General features: G+C 40.9%; 1 protein-coding gene across 1 annotated transcript; it reads left to right on the top strand.

Moving 5' to 3' along the window:
- Positions 1-12,982: 12,982 nt before the first annotated feature.
- On the top strand, positions 12,983-13,891 carry LOC121368785 (the record flags this gene model as incomplete). The annotated part of the gene is made up of 1 exon (XM_041493533.1): positions 12,983-13,891. A coding segment is annotated over one exon (900 nt), but the record flags the coding sequence as incomplete, so codon positions are not given.
- Positions 13,892-14,446: the final 555 nt, after the last annotated feature.

Genomic DNA, 14,446 nt, shown 5'->3' with positions numbered 1-14,446 from the left:
CGGACATATGGTTGAGGACCACTCGGATATTGAAACCAGAGGTGGGAATTCTCCTCGCATCAGCTGTTTTCCTCTCATGGAACATAGCATTTCCTCGCATTTTAATCGTCCTTTCAACCAAAATGTGTCAGATGGCACAGATTTTAACCTAGGATTTCAAGAATTTCCGGGACCCCTCTAGATTTCCTTTTTTTTTTACAGTTCACCAATTCTCACTCCCGTGAGACGAAACCTGCTGTCGCCACTTCATGGCCTACTCTTTTGGATTAGCAGCAAGGGATCTTTTATATGAACCATCCCTCAAGCAGGATAACATATACCACAGCATTTGATATACCAGTCATGGTGCACTGGCTGGACAACTCATCAAAAGGACATCCCAATGAGAGAAAAAAGTAGTAAAATGGAAAAGGGGCATTTGAATATTTTTAGGGGAAACGGGTCCCCTGTTCCTTCCTGGGTCACAGGCCATCAACAACCTCTCTCCAGTCCAAATAGGTATGGACCACACAGATTCTTTACCTTTTGGAAGTATGCTGTGTTTCTGGTTTCGTGGGAAGGGGAGGGGGTGGGGGGTTGTGTGGGTGGATTTTGTTTTTGTTGGGTTTTTTTTTATGTAATCGTTGAAATTCATTGAAAAATGCAACAATTACCAGAAATATCGACTTGCAGTTTGCCTGTCCAAACCCATGGACCCGTATATACTCTTCAAAACAAGAAACATGACATTGATTTTCAGTTTAATAATAAAAATAAAAACTTTTTAAAAACCTGGTAGACATGATACAAGCAACCAAAGATCAAGACGCCATGGGAAGGGGATTACCCTGTACATGTCCGAAACGGTATCTCTGGGAATCCACCTGAAACATGTACACAGACGTGACGTAGGGGTGGGCAAAATGTCAGTATCGGTTATGACCACCACAAGCCCTGATGACCGCTTGACAACGGCGACGCATGGAAGCAATCAAACGTTGCACAACACGTTGTGGACTGTTCTGCGACTCATGCTGCAGTGCTGTAAGAAGTTGTGGAAGTGTCTGGGGTGGTGGATTCCTCCAGCGCACACGCTGATCTAGTGCATCCCATAGATGTTCTATTGGGTTTAAATCTGGCGAACGGGCAGAACGTTGTGGCGCTGCAGAAACTCCTAACTGACACGTGCAACATGTGGTCTGGCATTGTCATGCTGAAACATTCCACCATTGACGTTCATGTGCGGAATGACGTGATGCTACAGGATCTCGTCTATATATCTGATGCCCGTCAGTGCACCTGCCACATGCACAAGAGCCGTCCTACCACCATAATGGATTTCTGCCCACACCATGATACTGCCACCACCAAAACGGTCGACTTGTTGCACGCAGTTTGGAGCATAACGTTCCCCTCGACATCTATAGACAGGATAAAAACGAGACTCGTCTGAGAACAAAACAGTCCTCCACCTGGCACGTGTCCATCTCGCCCTCTGCTGGCACCACTGCAGACACTTCGCTAAGTGATGTGGGGTCAAAATTCCTGCCTCCCTCAGCCGATTACGAACTGTCTGGTCAGAAATTCTGCTTAGTCCAGGGATTTGTGTCGCTGTGGTTGTTGCTGTTGTGGTTCGATTTCGAAGATGACGCACCCGGATGTATCGATCTTGAGCGGCGGTGGTTACTCTGGGACGACCTGACCTTGGCCTGCCAATAACACTTGAGTGGTGTTGTACCGTGCCCATAAAGCAGAGATGGTCTGTCTGGAGACGCCAATGTGCCTTGCCACAGCTTGTTGAGTTGCGCCTGCTTGCAATCTCCCAATGGCATTATAGCGTTGAGCTGACGTCAATCTTGGTATTATTGCGTTACCTACAGTGCCGTTATGCGGTCTTTTTGAATCACTGCTGATGAGGCCTTTTATGCCCCACTAACGGAGGGTTCGGCGTGCAAAGATACAGAACTTCATGATGCACGTTTTTTTCTAAGCATTGCGTTTTTGCGTTTCAGTACAAACGTTGACTATGGCTACGTTTATGCGAATCGGACGGGTTTTCTAGTGTTTTTGCATCACCATTCGCTCACTTACTTGATTGTCTTTACGATGTCTTTGATTCTGTAAAAATAATCCGATAGCATAGGGATCTTTTGTATGAACCATCCCACAAGCAGGAGAGCACCTACCACGACCTTTGATATATCAGTCGTGGTGCACTGGCTGTGACGATAAATAGCCCAATGGGCCCAAAATAGCCCAATGGGCCCACCGACGGGGATCGATCCCAGACCAACCGCGCATCAAGCGAGCGCTTTACCACTGGGCTACGTCCCGCCCCTAATGTAGGAGGAACTCCTAATTTTATAATGTTGACCCACCTAACGTCTGTCTTGGTGTTTTTTTTATCAACTCCGTTACAACTAGTTGCTGCTGCTCTTTACTGCTGCCTTCTAAAGAGTACTTTAAAAATTCACTAAACGTGTGGCTTTGCAAGCCATTAAGGTCAGTATTGATGACGTTGCTTCTTCAAAAATATTTTGACAATTAGTTTTAAAAATTAAGAAAAAACCAGGTTCTTGACTTTATTCATACGTAAGCCTCGGTGGCGTCGTGGCAGGCCATCGGTCTACAGGCTGGTAGGAACTGTGTTCGGATCCCAGTCGAGGCATGGGATTTTTAATCGAGATACCGACTCCAAACCCTGAGTGAGTGCTCCGCAAGGCTCAATGGGTAGGTGTAAACCACTTGCACCGACCAGTGATCCATAACTGGTTCAACAAAGGCCATGGTTTGTGCTATCCTGCCTGTGGAAAGCGCAAATAAAAGATCCCTTGTTGCCTGTCGTAACGAGTAGCCTATGTGGCGACAGCGGGTTTCCTCTAAAAGAATCTGTGTGGTCCTTAACCATATGTCTGACGCCATATAACCGTAAATAAAATGTGTTGAGTGCGTCGTTAAATAAAACACTTCTTTCTTTCTTTCTTTATTCATACGTAAGAGTAGCCCATGAAGTGGCGACAGCGGGTTTCCTCTCAAAATCTGTGTGGTCCTTAACCATATGTCTGACGCCATATAACCGTAAATAAAATGTGTTGAGTGCGTCGTTAAATAAAACATTTTTTTTATTTTTTTTATTCATACGTCGTCTCCGTAAAGGGGCGGGACGGACGTAGCTCAGTGGTAAAGCGTTCGCTTGATGTGCGGTCGGTTTAGGATCGATCCCCGTCGGTGGCCTCATTGGGCTATTTCTCGTTCCAGCCAGTGCTTCACAACTGGTGTAACAAAAGCCGTGGTATGTACTATCCTGTCTGTGGGATGGTGCATATAAAACATCCCTTGCTGCTAATCGAAAAGAGTAGCCCATGAAGTGGCGACAGTAGGTTTCCTCTATATCTGTGTGATCCTTAACCATATGTCTGACGCCATAGAACCGTTAATAAAATGTGTTGAGTGCGTCGTTAAATAAAACATTTCCTTCCTAAACTATTAATTTAATCTATTTTTGTTTCGATTCCATGTGACCACTACAGGCCCAGTAAGGCAAAAGTCATCAAATGTAAAGATCAATTTATACTTGATTGCCGACCTCATGCGATTAGGTCCATGCATTGTTGACTAAAAACCGGCCTCGGTGGCGTCGTGGTAGGCCATCGGTCTACAGGCTGGTAGGTACTGGGTTCGGATCCCAGTCGAGGCATGGGATTTTTAATCCAGATCCCGACTCCAAACCCTGAGTGAGTGCTCCACAAGGCTCAATGGGTAGGTGTAAACCACTTGCACCGACCAGTGATCCATAACTGGTTCAACAAAGGCCATGGTTTGTGCTATCCTGCCTGTGGAAAGCGCAAATAAAAGATCCCTTGCTGCTAATCGGAAAGAGTAGTCCATATAGTGGCGACAGCGGGTTTCCTCTCAAGATCTGTGTGGTCCTTAACCATATGTCTGACGCCATATAACCGTAAATAAAATGTGTTGAGTGCGTCGTTAAATAAAACATTTCTTTCTTTGTTGACTAAAAAGCGTTGAACGAAAATTTACTAAGAACTGTGTTAAAACCACACTGACATCACTGAAAAAATGAGGTTTAGGTTTGAACAGAAGCAGAACTGGACGAGTCGACTACTCGCCAACACGAGTCGGCGGTAAAGTATGAATCTAGCACCGACCTCGGTGGTGTCGTGGTTAAGCCATCGGGCATAAGGCTGGTAGGTACTGGGTTCGCAGCCCGATACCGGCTCCCACACAAAGCGAGTTTTAATGACTTAAATGGATAGGTGTAAGACTACTACACCCTCTTCTCTCTCACTAACCACTGACCAGTAACCATGTGTCCTGTATAGACAGCCCAGATAGCTGATGTGTGTGCCCGGGACAGCGTGCTTGAACTTTAATTGGATATAAGCACGAAAATAAGTTGAAATGAAATAAGAATGAATCTAGCTATATAGTTAACCCAGTTTCGTTTTAGTAGCAATGGGCTTGATGACTATATACGTCAAATACAAAAAACGCAAAGTGTAATTGTTTGAGGACATAATGGCATTGTTCCTATTATATACACCGAAAGAGGTTTTCGTTTCTGATAGAGTGGAGTGTCATGGTGTCATGGAGATCGCTCTGCCTTAGTGGAAGCACTGGAATATTTCTCTGGTATAGTAAACGTTATGGTATGTGCTGTCTGTGGTAAAATGCATACGAAAGGTATTCTTATGTTTTTGGTAAGAGTAGCCTCGGTGCCTACAGCTGTTTTGTTTTCTTTATTTAGAGCAAATTTTCTCTCTTGTTTTTTTTTCCAATATATTTTCCGGCTGAACATGATTCGAACCCTCCCCCCCCCCCCCCCCCCCCCCCATAAACTTCGCTCGCCGTGCAGTCTAGACCCTATCTGCTAAAATTCCTGTACACACGCCTGGTAGGGGAGAGCGGGGTAGTGCGCGCGCCCCTTAACAAGATTGCGCGATTACATTAACTACACAAACATCAGAAAGTGTTTTTATTGTTTACATGAAGTAACAGTATTAGGTCTATATTTCAGTCAGAAGATTCCCAGTTAATGTGATATAGGTAATGTGGAATTTTTTTAAAAAGGTTTTGAAAAAGTGGGTCACTTTGCCCCTACTACCGGGGCATATTGCACCGGGTGGCCACTTTACCCCATGTTTGTGATAATTTAAAAAATTTCACTAATCTACGCTGTTATATTGTTGAAATTGCATGGAAATAAAATATGTTCCTATTGTATTAATCCCTACTAGCAACCTCTGTATCTACAACTCCACAATGTACAGTATGTAAATGCACATTTATCGGATTTATGAGTGAACTTTCAAAATATTCGCTTTAAATTTTATTCAAAATTGAGAACAAGAACATCAACAATTAAAACAACTAATACAATGCCAAGTTTGCTTCAAAACGAAATCTAAATAGCCCATTAAAACAGAGTATACCAAAGTCTGTGGAAACATACTGTTGAGAAAATGAATGTTGTGAACTACCAGAAATGATGTAAATAGACCACGCTTGTCAATTTTGTTCAAATTCTATCAACCTGAAAAGTAAACAATAAACTAGAACTTGCAAGAATATGTGAAACACTTAAAATACTAAACTGTACTCCTTGAGCTTCTTTGAAAGACAAACTAATTTATCTACATAAATCGCATGTTGGATCTATCACTTTCTTCATCGCCACACTTAACGTGATACCAGCGTTTGCATGCATTGCATCCAATCTTCATTTGGTGGGTCCACATATAACCATCGCAGTACAAACAACGACAGACACAGGGTGTGGATCCCAGGACAGATTGTTTCTTCTTTGAATAATTCATTTTGCTTGTTGTCGAAGCTTTGGGCTTTCTTCGATCTCCCGAGGATTCCCCCAGGGCCTTCTGTTGGACGGGCAGGAGCAACTCTTTCTTTATCTTTTAGCAGTTTCTTGTATGGAGATGAGGTTACTATCACCGAGGTCTCAGCCTTACGTTTCCGGTTCCTTTTCTGTTGTCTGACAGTAAGAGGTGAGAGAGCTCGAATAATGGCTTTCGTATTTACTACATCAATGACGTCTGGGGTAGCAGTTGGGCCTGGCGTATCAGATCTAGCGGGACGTTCTGTTGTCTCGCCATTCTCAGAGCCTGATACATTTCCCATAGACGACGATAGCAACATATGTGGCTAAAACTCCTACCTGCAGCGTATAAATCGACATAAACGCCACGGATATTAATACTACCATCCCTCACCCTTAAAGTGAATCAGAAAAAATGGGGGTCAAGCTGCTCATTTCTGAGATAACGGGTAGCGTCTATGACTACCCTAATTCCGCACAAAATTCGAGTACTTTTTTTTTTACAGGTACCCCATACATGTTCCAAGTACAAGGCTACTTGACACAATTGTACTAGATGAAATAAAATTGCATACATTTTTAGCCCAGATGAATTTTTTTTTTTTGCAACCACCACTCACATTTAAAGCCAATCACAGGGCATGTGGTGTTCACGGTGCACCTCGAACTTTGACCCAACCGGAAGTTATTTGGTTTAGTACTACCATAAGTGGTGCAAAGAGCGCCGTCCCCAGCGCTCTTTGCCCCAATAGGGATGGCGCGCTTTGCCTCAATGGAAGACATATTATGAAATGTGCTGAAATTAGAAAATTGAAAAGTCCGTCTCGCATTGAAACCCACCAAAATATATGTAATAGAACTGCTAATTACTGGATATGATCAATTTCAACATGCTTTGTACATTCATGCCTTAAATGGCTATTGTAACGCAAACAAATCATACATGGATAATCACTATTTTAGATTTTCAAAGCTCTCACCTATAGTTAATGCTTTAATGACGGTAACTTGACGTCGGAAGGTGGACAACGTCACTGCTCATTGGTTGGATTGTTCCGGCAGTGCCACCTAACGATCAATTGTGAATACATTAAGTGGGTTGCTTTGCCCGACCGGTGCGCTTTACCCCGCTCTCCCCTATTACCAACCCAGTAGCCGTGGAGTAAACCTTTCTTAGGTGTCAAACTAAAATCCATTTCCTTTCTTTTACCCCACGCTAGAGAAAGTAAAACTGAGGTGACTACTGAAGATTACACGTGTGTTTTGTTTGAAATAATATAGGCCTAATGTTCAAAATAAGTATAGGATTATCAAATATAACACAATATAATAGATATGTATTTTTTTTTTTTTTTTTTTTTTTATTGCAATATTAATTAATGGTAAAACACAAGCGCTTATGTGACCAGAGATTTGCATTAAAGATTATAGCCAATCGACGTGGGTTATTATTATTTTTTTCATGCTCTTGAGTGGGAATATTATTATTATTAACGCACATTGTGCACTTGAGTTTTATATCTCATTTCATTCTATAATCATTGATATTTGAAAAGGAATATTCCCTACTTATTTTTAACGGTATATATAAAAATGAAAACAAAAAGTCAGGGCATAGTAAGGCGTAAAAAAAAGAGAAGGTGTTTCCGGTTTCCTGACCGACCCTAATTTTACGCTGCGACCCTAAAAAAATTTGACCACCAAAAAAAAAAAAAAAAAAAAAAAACCCCAACATCTACCGCGATTTTTGCAGACAGGTTATAATAATAATATGCAGTATGTCAAAAACACGGTTTAAAAAAAAAGAAAAAGAAAAAAGTTCTTACCTACCTACCTACCCTATTTTTTCCAGAGATGAAACCTGAAACAAAAATTTTTTTTTTTTGGCCTAATATAATATCCCAAGCTAGATTAAAAGGGCAAATTTTCTAAAAAAAAAATTGGGTTTAGCTGTCACCACTCCCTCAATGTACTATTTGTCTTGGCTAAGAGGATTGTCAAAAACATTAAGGAAAACACTAAAACAGGCAGAAAATACGTTGCTATGACAATGACAACGCGTGTTATTCACAGTAACTCTTTGACCGCAGATGGTTTTCCGAAGCTTCGTCAAGTTTCACTTGGTTAAACCTAAAATAAAATGCTCATCCCGTTGTTATGACAACTGGAATTATTACTGCAGTAGAAGATTAGCGTTTCTCGCAGTTGGGGATCCAGTCGATAATGGTGGGCATAATGATTTTCAGTTTTGCCGAAACGTCAACATTAATGCATCCTTGCTACGTACGAAATCTGTTCAATTATAAATCTCGTTTGTACTTTGGTATATTAATTACGGTTACTGAATACACTGTAGCATTATAAAGCTACGAGCAAGACTTAGGTTTTCCAGGATTCTACTGTAGATCATAATTCCAGCGTCGATGGTTCAGCGCTAAAAGCCATTGAATACATATATGGAACATACAGGTGCCGATATTTGGAGTCCAGTACCGATTAGAACCCAGAGTGAGTGACAGACAGCCCATGGAAGCGGCCTTGAATTTTAATTACTAATAGATGATGTAGCATGAAAATGAAGTTGAAGGAAGGAAGGAATTTTTTTTATTTAACGACGCACTCAGCACATTTTATTTACGGTTATATGGTTAAGGACCACACAGATAGTTAGAGCGGAAACCCGCTGTCTCCACTTCATGGGCTACTCTTTTTCGATTAGCAGCAAGAGATCTTTTATATGCACCATCTCATAGACAGGATAGCACATATCACGGCCTTTGATGTACCAGTCGTGGTTCACTGGCTGAAGCGAGAAATTGAAGTTGACATGAATGATCACGAGATGTTTGAGGGCGTCCAGTGGTAAAACATATTGGGCCGAGTTTACAAAGCCTGTTTTTCTTGAGCGCAGGGATAACTTGAGCATTGCCAGAGGCGGATCTGGGGGTAGGGGGGGGGGCAGGGGCCCGCCCCTCCCCTAAATTTTGCGACAGTTAAAATTTTATTATATATTAATTGTCATTTTTTTACGATCCCCTCCAAACCTCCCCCAAACTTCCCTTGGCATTCCGCCTCATGTCATTGGGGGGCACCCTAAATGGATTTTCTGGATCCGCCACTGATTGCAAATATAATTATATAGTTATTGGTTTCACACATGTATTACCAAAAAATAAATCATAAAATAAAAAAACACCTGGGCTTTGTAATTCATTCCTAAATTATGTCCCCATATACTAGTATTCCCTCAACAGTCGGCCAAAACAAAATATAAAAAATATCGCCATAATTATTCCTATTTTCTGTGATGACCCTACGTGCCATCATTGTACTGTTTTTCTTTTACAATACTGTGTTCAGTATCTGGTGTATAAAAGATAACTTCCGCACCGGTTGAGTGGTGCAAATCCCCATCCAACTATCCATTGAAATAGAAATCGAGCCCACCCCGCCCAGCCCCACCCACCCCCATCATCACTCAAAATAATAGCACAAACAAACAATATGAGGCAAGCCACACACAAAAACATATCAGAAAGGAATCAACCCCACAGGACAAACCTATTCGGTTGGGTTTGGGGTTTTCTTGGTTTTTGTTTTGTTTTGTTTTGTTTTTGTTTTTTGTTTATCATTATTATTATTATTATTATTATTATTATTATTTTGTGTCTTACTCTTATATAAATACAGGTAAAACTATAGCTTGTGCGCCCTCTCCTCTCCCCCCCCCCCCCCCTCTCTCTCCCCCCCCTCCCCCTCCCCCTCTATATAGGCTGTGACCCGCCACTTGAGGTTGTCCACTCTTAACAACTCCACATATCGTACCTACATAGGTGTACGGGCTCCCCTTTTAGTTGGGGGACAGGCTGGCTTCTGAACGAATTAATTGAAAATGCCCGAATCTGCATAACAACATTTATTCATATTAGCATTACTACCAAACAGCTATATAGGGTTGCAAACGAATCACTACACATTTTTACATGGATTAATACTAATTTTGAGTGTAGACTGATGGAAATACATGGTAAAAAGGTCTCAGGTTAGCATATTTTCTCGAATATTTGTATAATTTTTGCCCGAATTTGAGGTTTTGCTCCAGCACTGACCCGTCTCGTACGCTTATGTGTTCTTACATGTATTATAGCTGACTAACTTTGCATTATTAAAACTCAGTACACGTAGTCCTTAAAGATATAAATAAACCATACTATTGCCGTTCGTTACTAACTCATCTACCTGTACGCCAGTGTGATTATGTTTTTTAACAGCCATTACCTAGAATTGATAGGAAATTATTTTCGTTAGTTTACGTGATACGCAGCGGTTACAAAATGAGCTAGCTCGTTTTAATCAGCACCCCCCGCCCCCTCTCCCAATCATTATTTAAAGGTGCTCAGGGCTTGAAATACAGCCATCCGGACCAGTTTTTGTCGGTCAACATTAACACGGGCCAGGAGATATATTTGGTTTTTGCTGCTGTTACTTTATACTTTACGGGGGGGGGGGGGGGGGGGAGGGTACGTAGCCCAGTGGTACAGCGCTCGCATGATTCGCGGTCGGTGTGGGATCGATCCCCGTCGGTGGGCCTATTGGGCTATTTCTCGTTCCAGCCAGTGCATCACGACTGGTATATCAAAGGCCGTGGTATGTACTACCATGTCTGTGGGATGGTGCATATAAAAGATCCCTTGCTGCTAATCGAAAAGAGTAGCTCATGAAGTGGCGACAGCGGGTTTCAAATGGTTTATTTAACGACGCACTCAGCACATTTTATTTACGGTTATATGGCGTCGGACACATGATTAAGGACCACACAGATATTGAGGGAGGAAACCCGCTGTCGCCACTTCATGGGCTACTTTTTTCGATTAGCAGCAAGGGATCGTTTATATGCACCATTCGATAGACAGGATAGCACATGCCACGGCCTTTGATGTATCAGTCGTAGTGCACTGGCTGGAGTGAGGAATAAAGGCTGTTGGGCATCTAACTCGATTTAGTTGTCACTTGATGGACATAGAGGGGTGGTGGTGGTGGGGAGAGAGAGGTAGGATGGAGATGAGAGAGAGAGAGAGAGAGAGAGAGAGAGAGAGAGAGAGAGAGAGAGAGAGAGAGAGAGAGAGAGAGAGAGAGAGTCGGACATACAGACAGAGATGTTTGTGTCAACTGCGTTCATTTATTTAAGAAGAATGTAAATATATTTCCACTAGTAACATATTTTTAAGTCCGAAGCAAATTTACTTAAACTAATGATTCTAAGGTCAAGCTATTGTCGTAACCGACCCGTTTCCGTAGAAAAAGAGTTGCAGCTGTGATGAAATGTAGAATCTATTTGCTGGCATGTTTCATGATGACATTTGTACTTCAGCCATTATCGGTTGATCGATAGTCGTAAGTAGAGAGTTCTGTCGTCTGCTTGTAGTTGCCAGTCTTGGTCACATGACTTTGAACACCATTTATAATGACTGCGGATTTTAAATTCGGGAAACGTTTTGGCGGACACGGCAACAAAGTTGCATAGCATCATCATGAATGGCACCACTTTACCAGGCATAGATGGTTTGTGGAATCTTTCTATAATATATATGCTTGTCGTGTGTTATGTTTTATATGTTTGTACCTGGTTTCCCGTAGAGTAGAATATATATTTAATTCCTGGAAGTACGCCAATGTTAATGTTATAGATGATAATAATTTTTCAGAATGTAGAATACTGTCATTATAGATGTTGATAGTACTTTTTTCAAATGTCAAATACTATATTATTTGCGTTATTATAAAAATATGTTTCAAAAAGAACAATACATATAAAATTATTTCAATTCACAACTGTAATTACATTATATTGTTTTTACGTAAAATAAAATAAATTGTGAAAGAAAAGAAATCCAAATATGGCACAAATACAACTAACATTGGTAATTTCTCTTCAAGATATTTTTTGGGCTAAGTTAAAAATAACAGAATATAAATATATTTTTTAATAATGCGAGTTACACATTATAGTCATTTAGGTATTTCACTAAAGACTGAAAGGTTAATAAATACTTTTATTTTTTCGCTGTAAAATGTACAATTGTACTTCTGATGTTGTTTTCTTTTCCATTAGAATTCTAATATACATAAATTCTTATAATTCAAAGGTAATTCTCAAGCCCGGATATTTCTGTCCCGAGTCAGATCACTGGTTATCCAGAGACCGGATCCGGGGTGGACATGCTTGAAACCTTAGTGGTATAGAGACACGTACAATACTCTTAAGTCTAAGTCAGGCCCGGAGGAACGATATCTAGAGTTTGGTGGGGACACACTCTTTAAATAAGGGTGCCACAGTCTCTATTGTAGGAGGAAGGGAAGTGGGGGGGGGGGGGGGGGGGGGGGAGGGGAACAACCAGACACATTTTTATCTTTATTTATATAGAGTATGGCAAAAAAAAAGCCCACACCGTACAACTACGGGCCCGGTTCTGCACTGACAGAGCTAGAAATAGAAGACGTTCGAAATGGCAAACTGTTATTACTGATTTTCTCGTAGGTATATTTGAAGACATCCATATATCGAATATTACTTTCCATCTGACAACTTAGCGGTTTCAGTAAGAGGCGTATTGACATCTTGGGCGTGTGGTCATGGATATCGATTCTCTTTATTTACAAATATAACCACTGAATCAGATTAAGCTTTTTCATTTCTCTTTTCTTTTTTTCTTCTGGTTTTTTTCCCCGGTTACTTTTTATAGGGCAATTGTATTTGGCACCCTAGACAAGCCATTCAAAGCACAAACATGCTTTTTGGGGCACACAGTAGATATATCTAGGCTGTCTGTCTAGAATAGATGTAATTGTTAGTTGTTAGTAATTTGGAGGATAGACAAATAGGTGTTAAAGTCTTTCATCTCATCATTGAACCTGTACAGTACCTTGAATTGGAGTCGCTGCTCTGATTGTGGAAAAAAAAATGTTATTCTTCAAAGACGTAATTTATTAATTTCGTTGAAAAAACAGCTAATCTTTTGTATTTTGTTTTGTTAATAGAAGGATCAAACACTCGCCAACAAAATCCTACAGATGTTTCAGCATACTTTATTTTGACATTAATTTTTACTTACATTAATGTTTTTGTTTTTTTCAAACGGACAACTCATCTGACCCAAAACCATTTATTTTGCAGATCTATTCCGAGAACACAGTCGTCTTTCCAAGAAGCTGAGTATCGAGGAACTGAGAGCGCTAAAGCGATTTATTAGAGACAGAGTTGTGTTTGAAAACCAAGGCTTGCTATTTCGCCTTCAGTTTTTGAAGTGTGCCCAGGACCAGAGTGAGAAGGAATACGAAAGATCACTCAGCACTCTTCAGAAGGAGCTCGGTGATGAGAAAATCATAGCGCAGGAGTTTCAACGAGAGTTCGGAAACCTCACGAGAGTTCTACGACAGCGAGAAGAGCGATACCGCCGGAAGAACGAGACTCTTATTTCAGACGTTAAAAGAAATCACGAGTCTGTGGTGAAACTGGAAAAATGCAATGAAGTTCTTCAGAAGGAAATTTCTGAAAAGGAAAAAGTCATACTCAGTCAAGAAGAGAAGATTGCAGAACTGGAAAAGCAAAACCGACTACACTGTAAATACGACCAACTTCTTAAAGAGAATGCCAAGTTATACCAGGATATATTGAGGTTAAAAAGTACCATTGATTCTAAAAACAAAGAGATATTAATTCTCCAAAAGAATTTAAATGGAATGAACGATGATGGACAAGACGTCCTGACGGACGATGGCCGGTTCTGGAGGTGTAATGGTCAGCGATGTTTGTATAAATGTAACTTGGAGGAGTGCCGTGTGGAACTGGTACACAAGTGCGAAGAGAACACGTTCCTCAACTACAAGATCCAGGAAGGAAGGAGGAAGTTGAAAGAACAAGCCAGACTTATAGGAGCGCTGACTTCAAAACCAACAGTGGCGCTTCCACAGATTAGACCCATATGTCATTCGAGTAAAAAACTAGACATGGAAACACATAAGCCTAATATGTTGTCGACGGGAAAACGATAATTACGTGCGGGCCTATCTTCCCGGCAAGACGAGGAGCATGGAGGAATGGAGGTGGGGGTTGGAGGGGTGGGGGACCGGCAGTGAAAGTTATACTCTCCATGGGTATCGCAATATATGAGCATGCAGTCATGCCTATGGCGACATAAACTAAACATTTTCACAAAGAAAGCTCGATAAAACTGATACTAAAACATCTCAAAATCTGAACAAACATCAGAAGTAATGTGACTGCAAAACCCCTTCATATAACATTTCAAAAGTGTACATACGTTAGTAGCCTATTTATTCTCCCAAGAAATGTTTCAAAGAGAATGATTATACTAGTATGAATACATGTATATTGTTCATCAGTCTATTTGAAATTGTCATACAATTAACCATATCTTAATCAAATATTTTTAGTGAATAAATTGAATGCATCTTTATCATATACTCTGCAGTTTATTTTATGAATAGTGTATAGTTGTTGGTGGACAACAGCATCTTAACAGTTGCTGAACACTCAGGGTAGTGCCTTTAAAGAGCTAAAAAGAAAGGAAATAATTTGTTATTTAGCAATACTTT

This window comes from Gigantopelta aegis, chromosome 3, assembly GCF_016097555.1.
Source record: "Gigantopelta aegis isolate Gae_Host chromosome 3, Gae_host_genome, whole genome shotgun sequence".
Lineage (NCBI taxonomy): Eukaryota > Metazoa > Mollusca > Gastropoda > Neomphalida > Peltospiridae > Gigantopelta > Gigantopelta aegis.
This window is presented reverse-complemented; position numbering and strand designations above follow the sequence as displayed.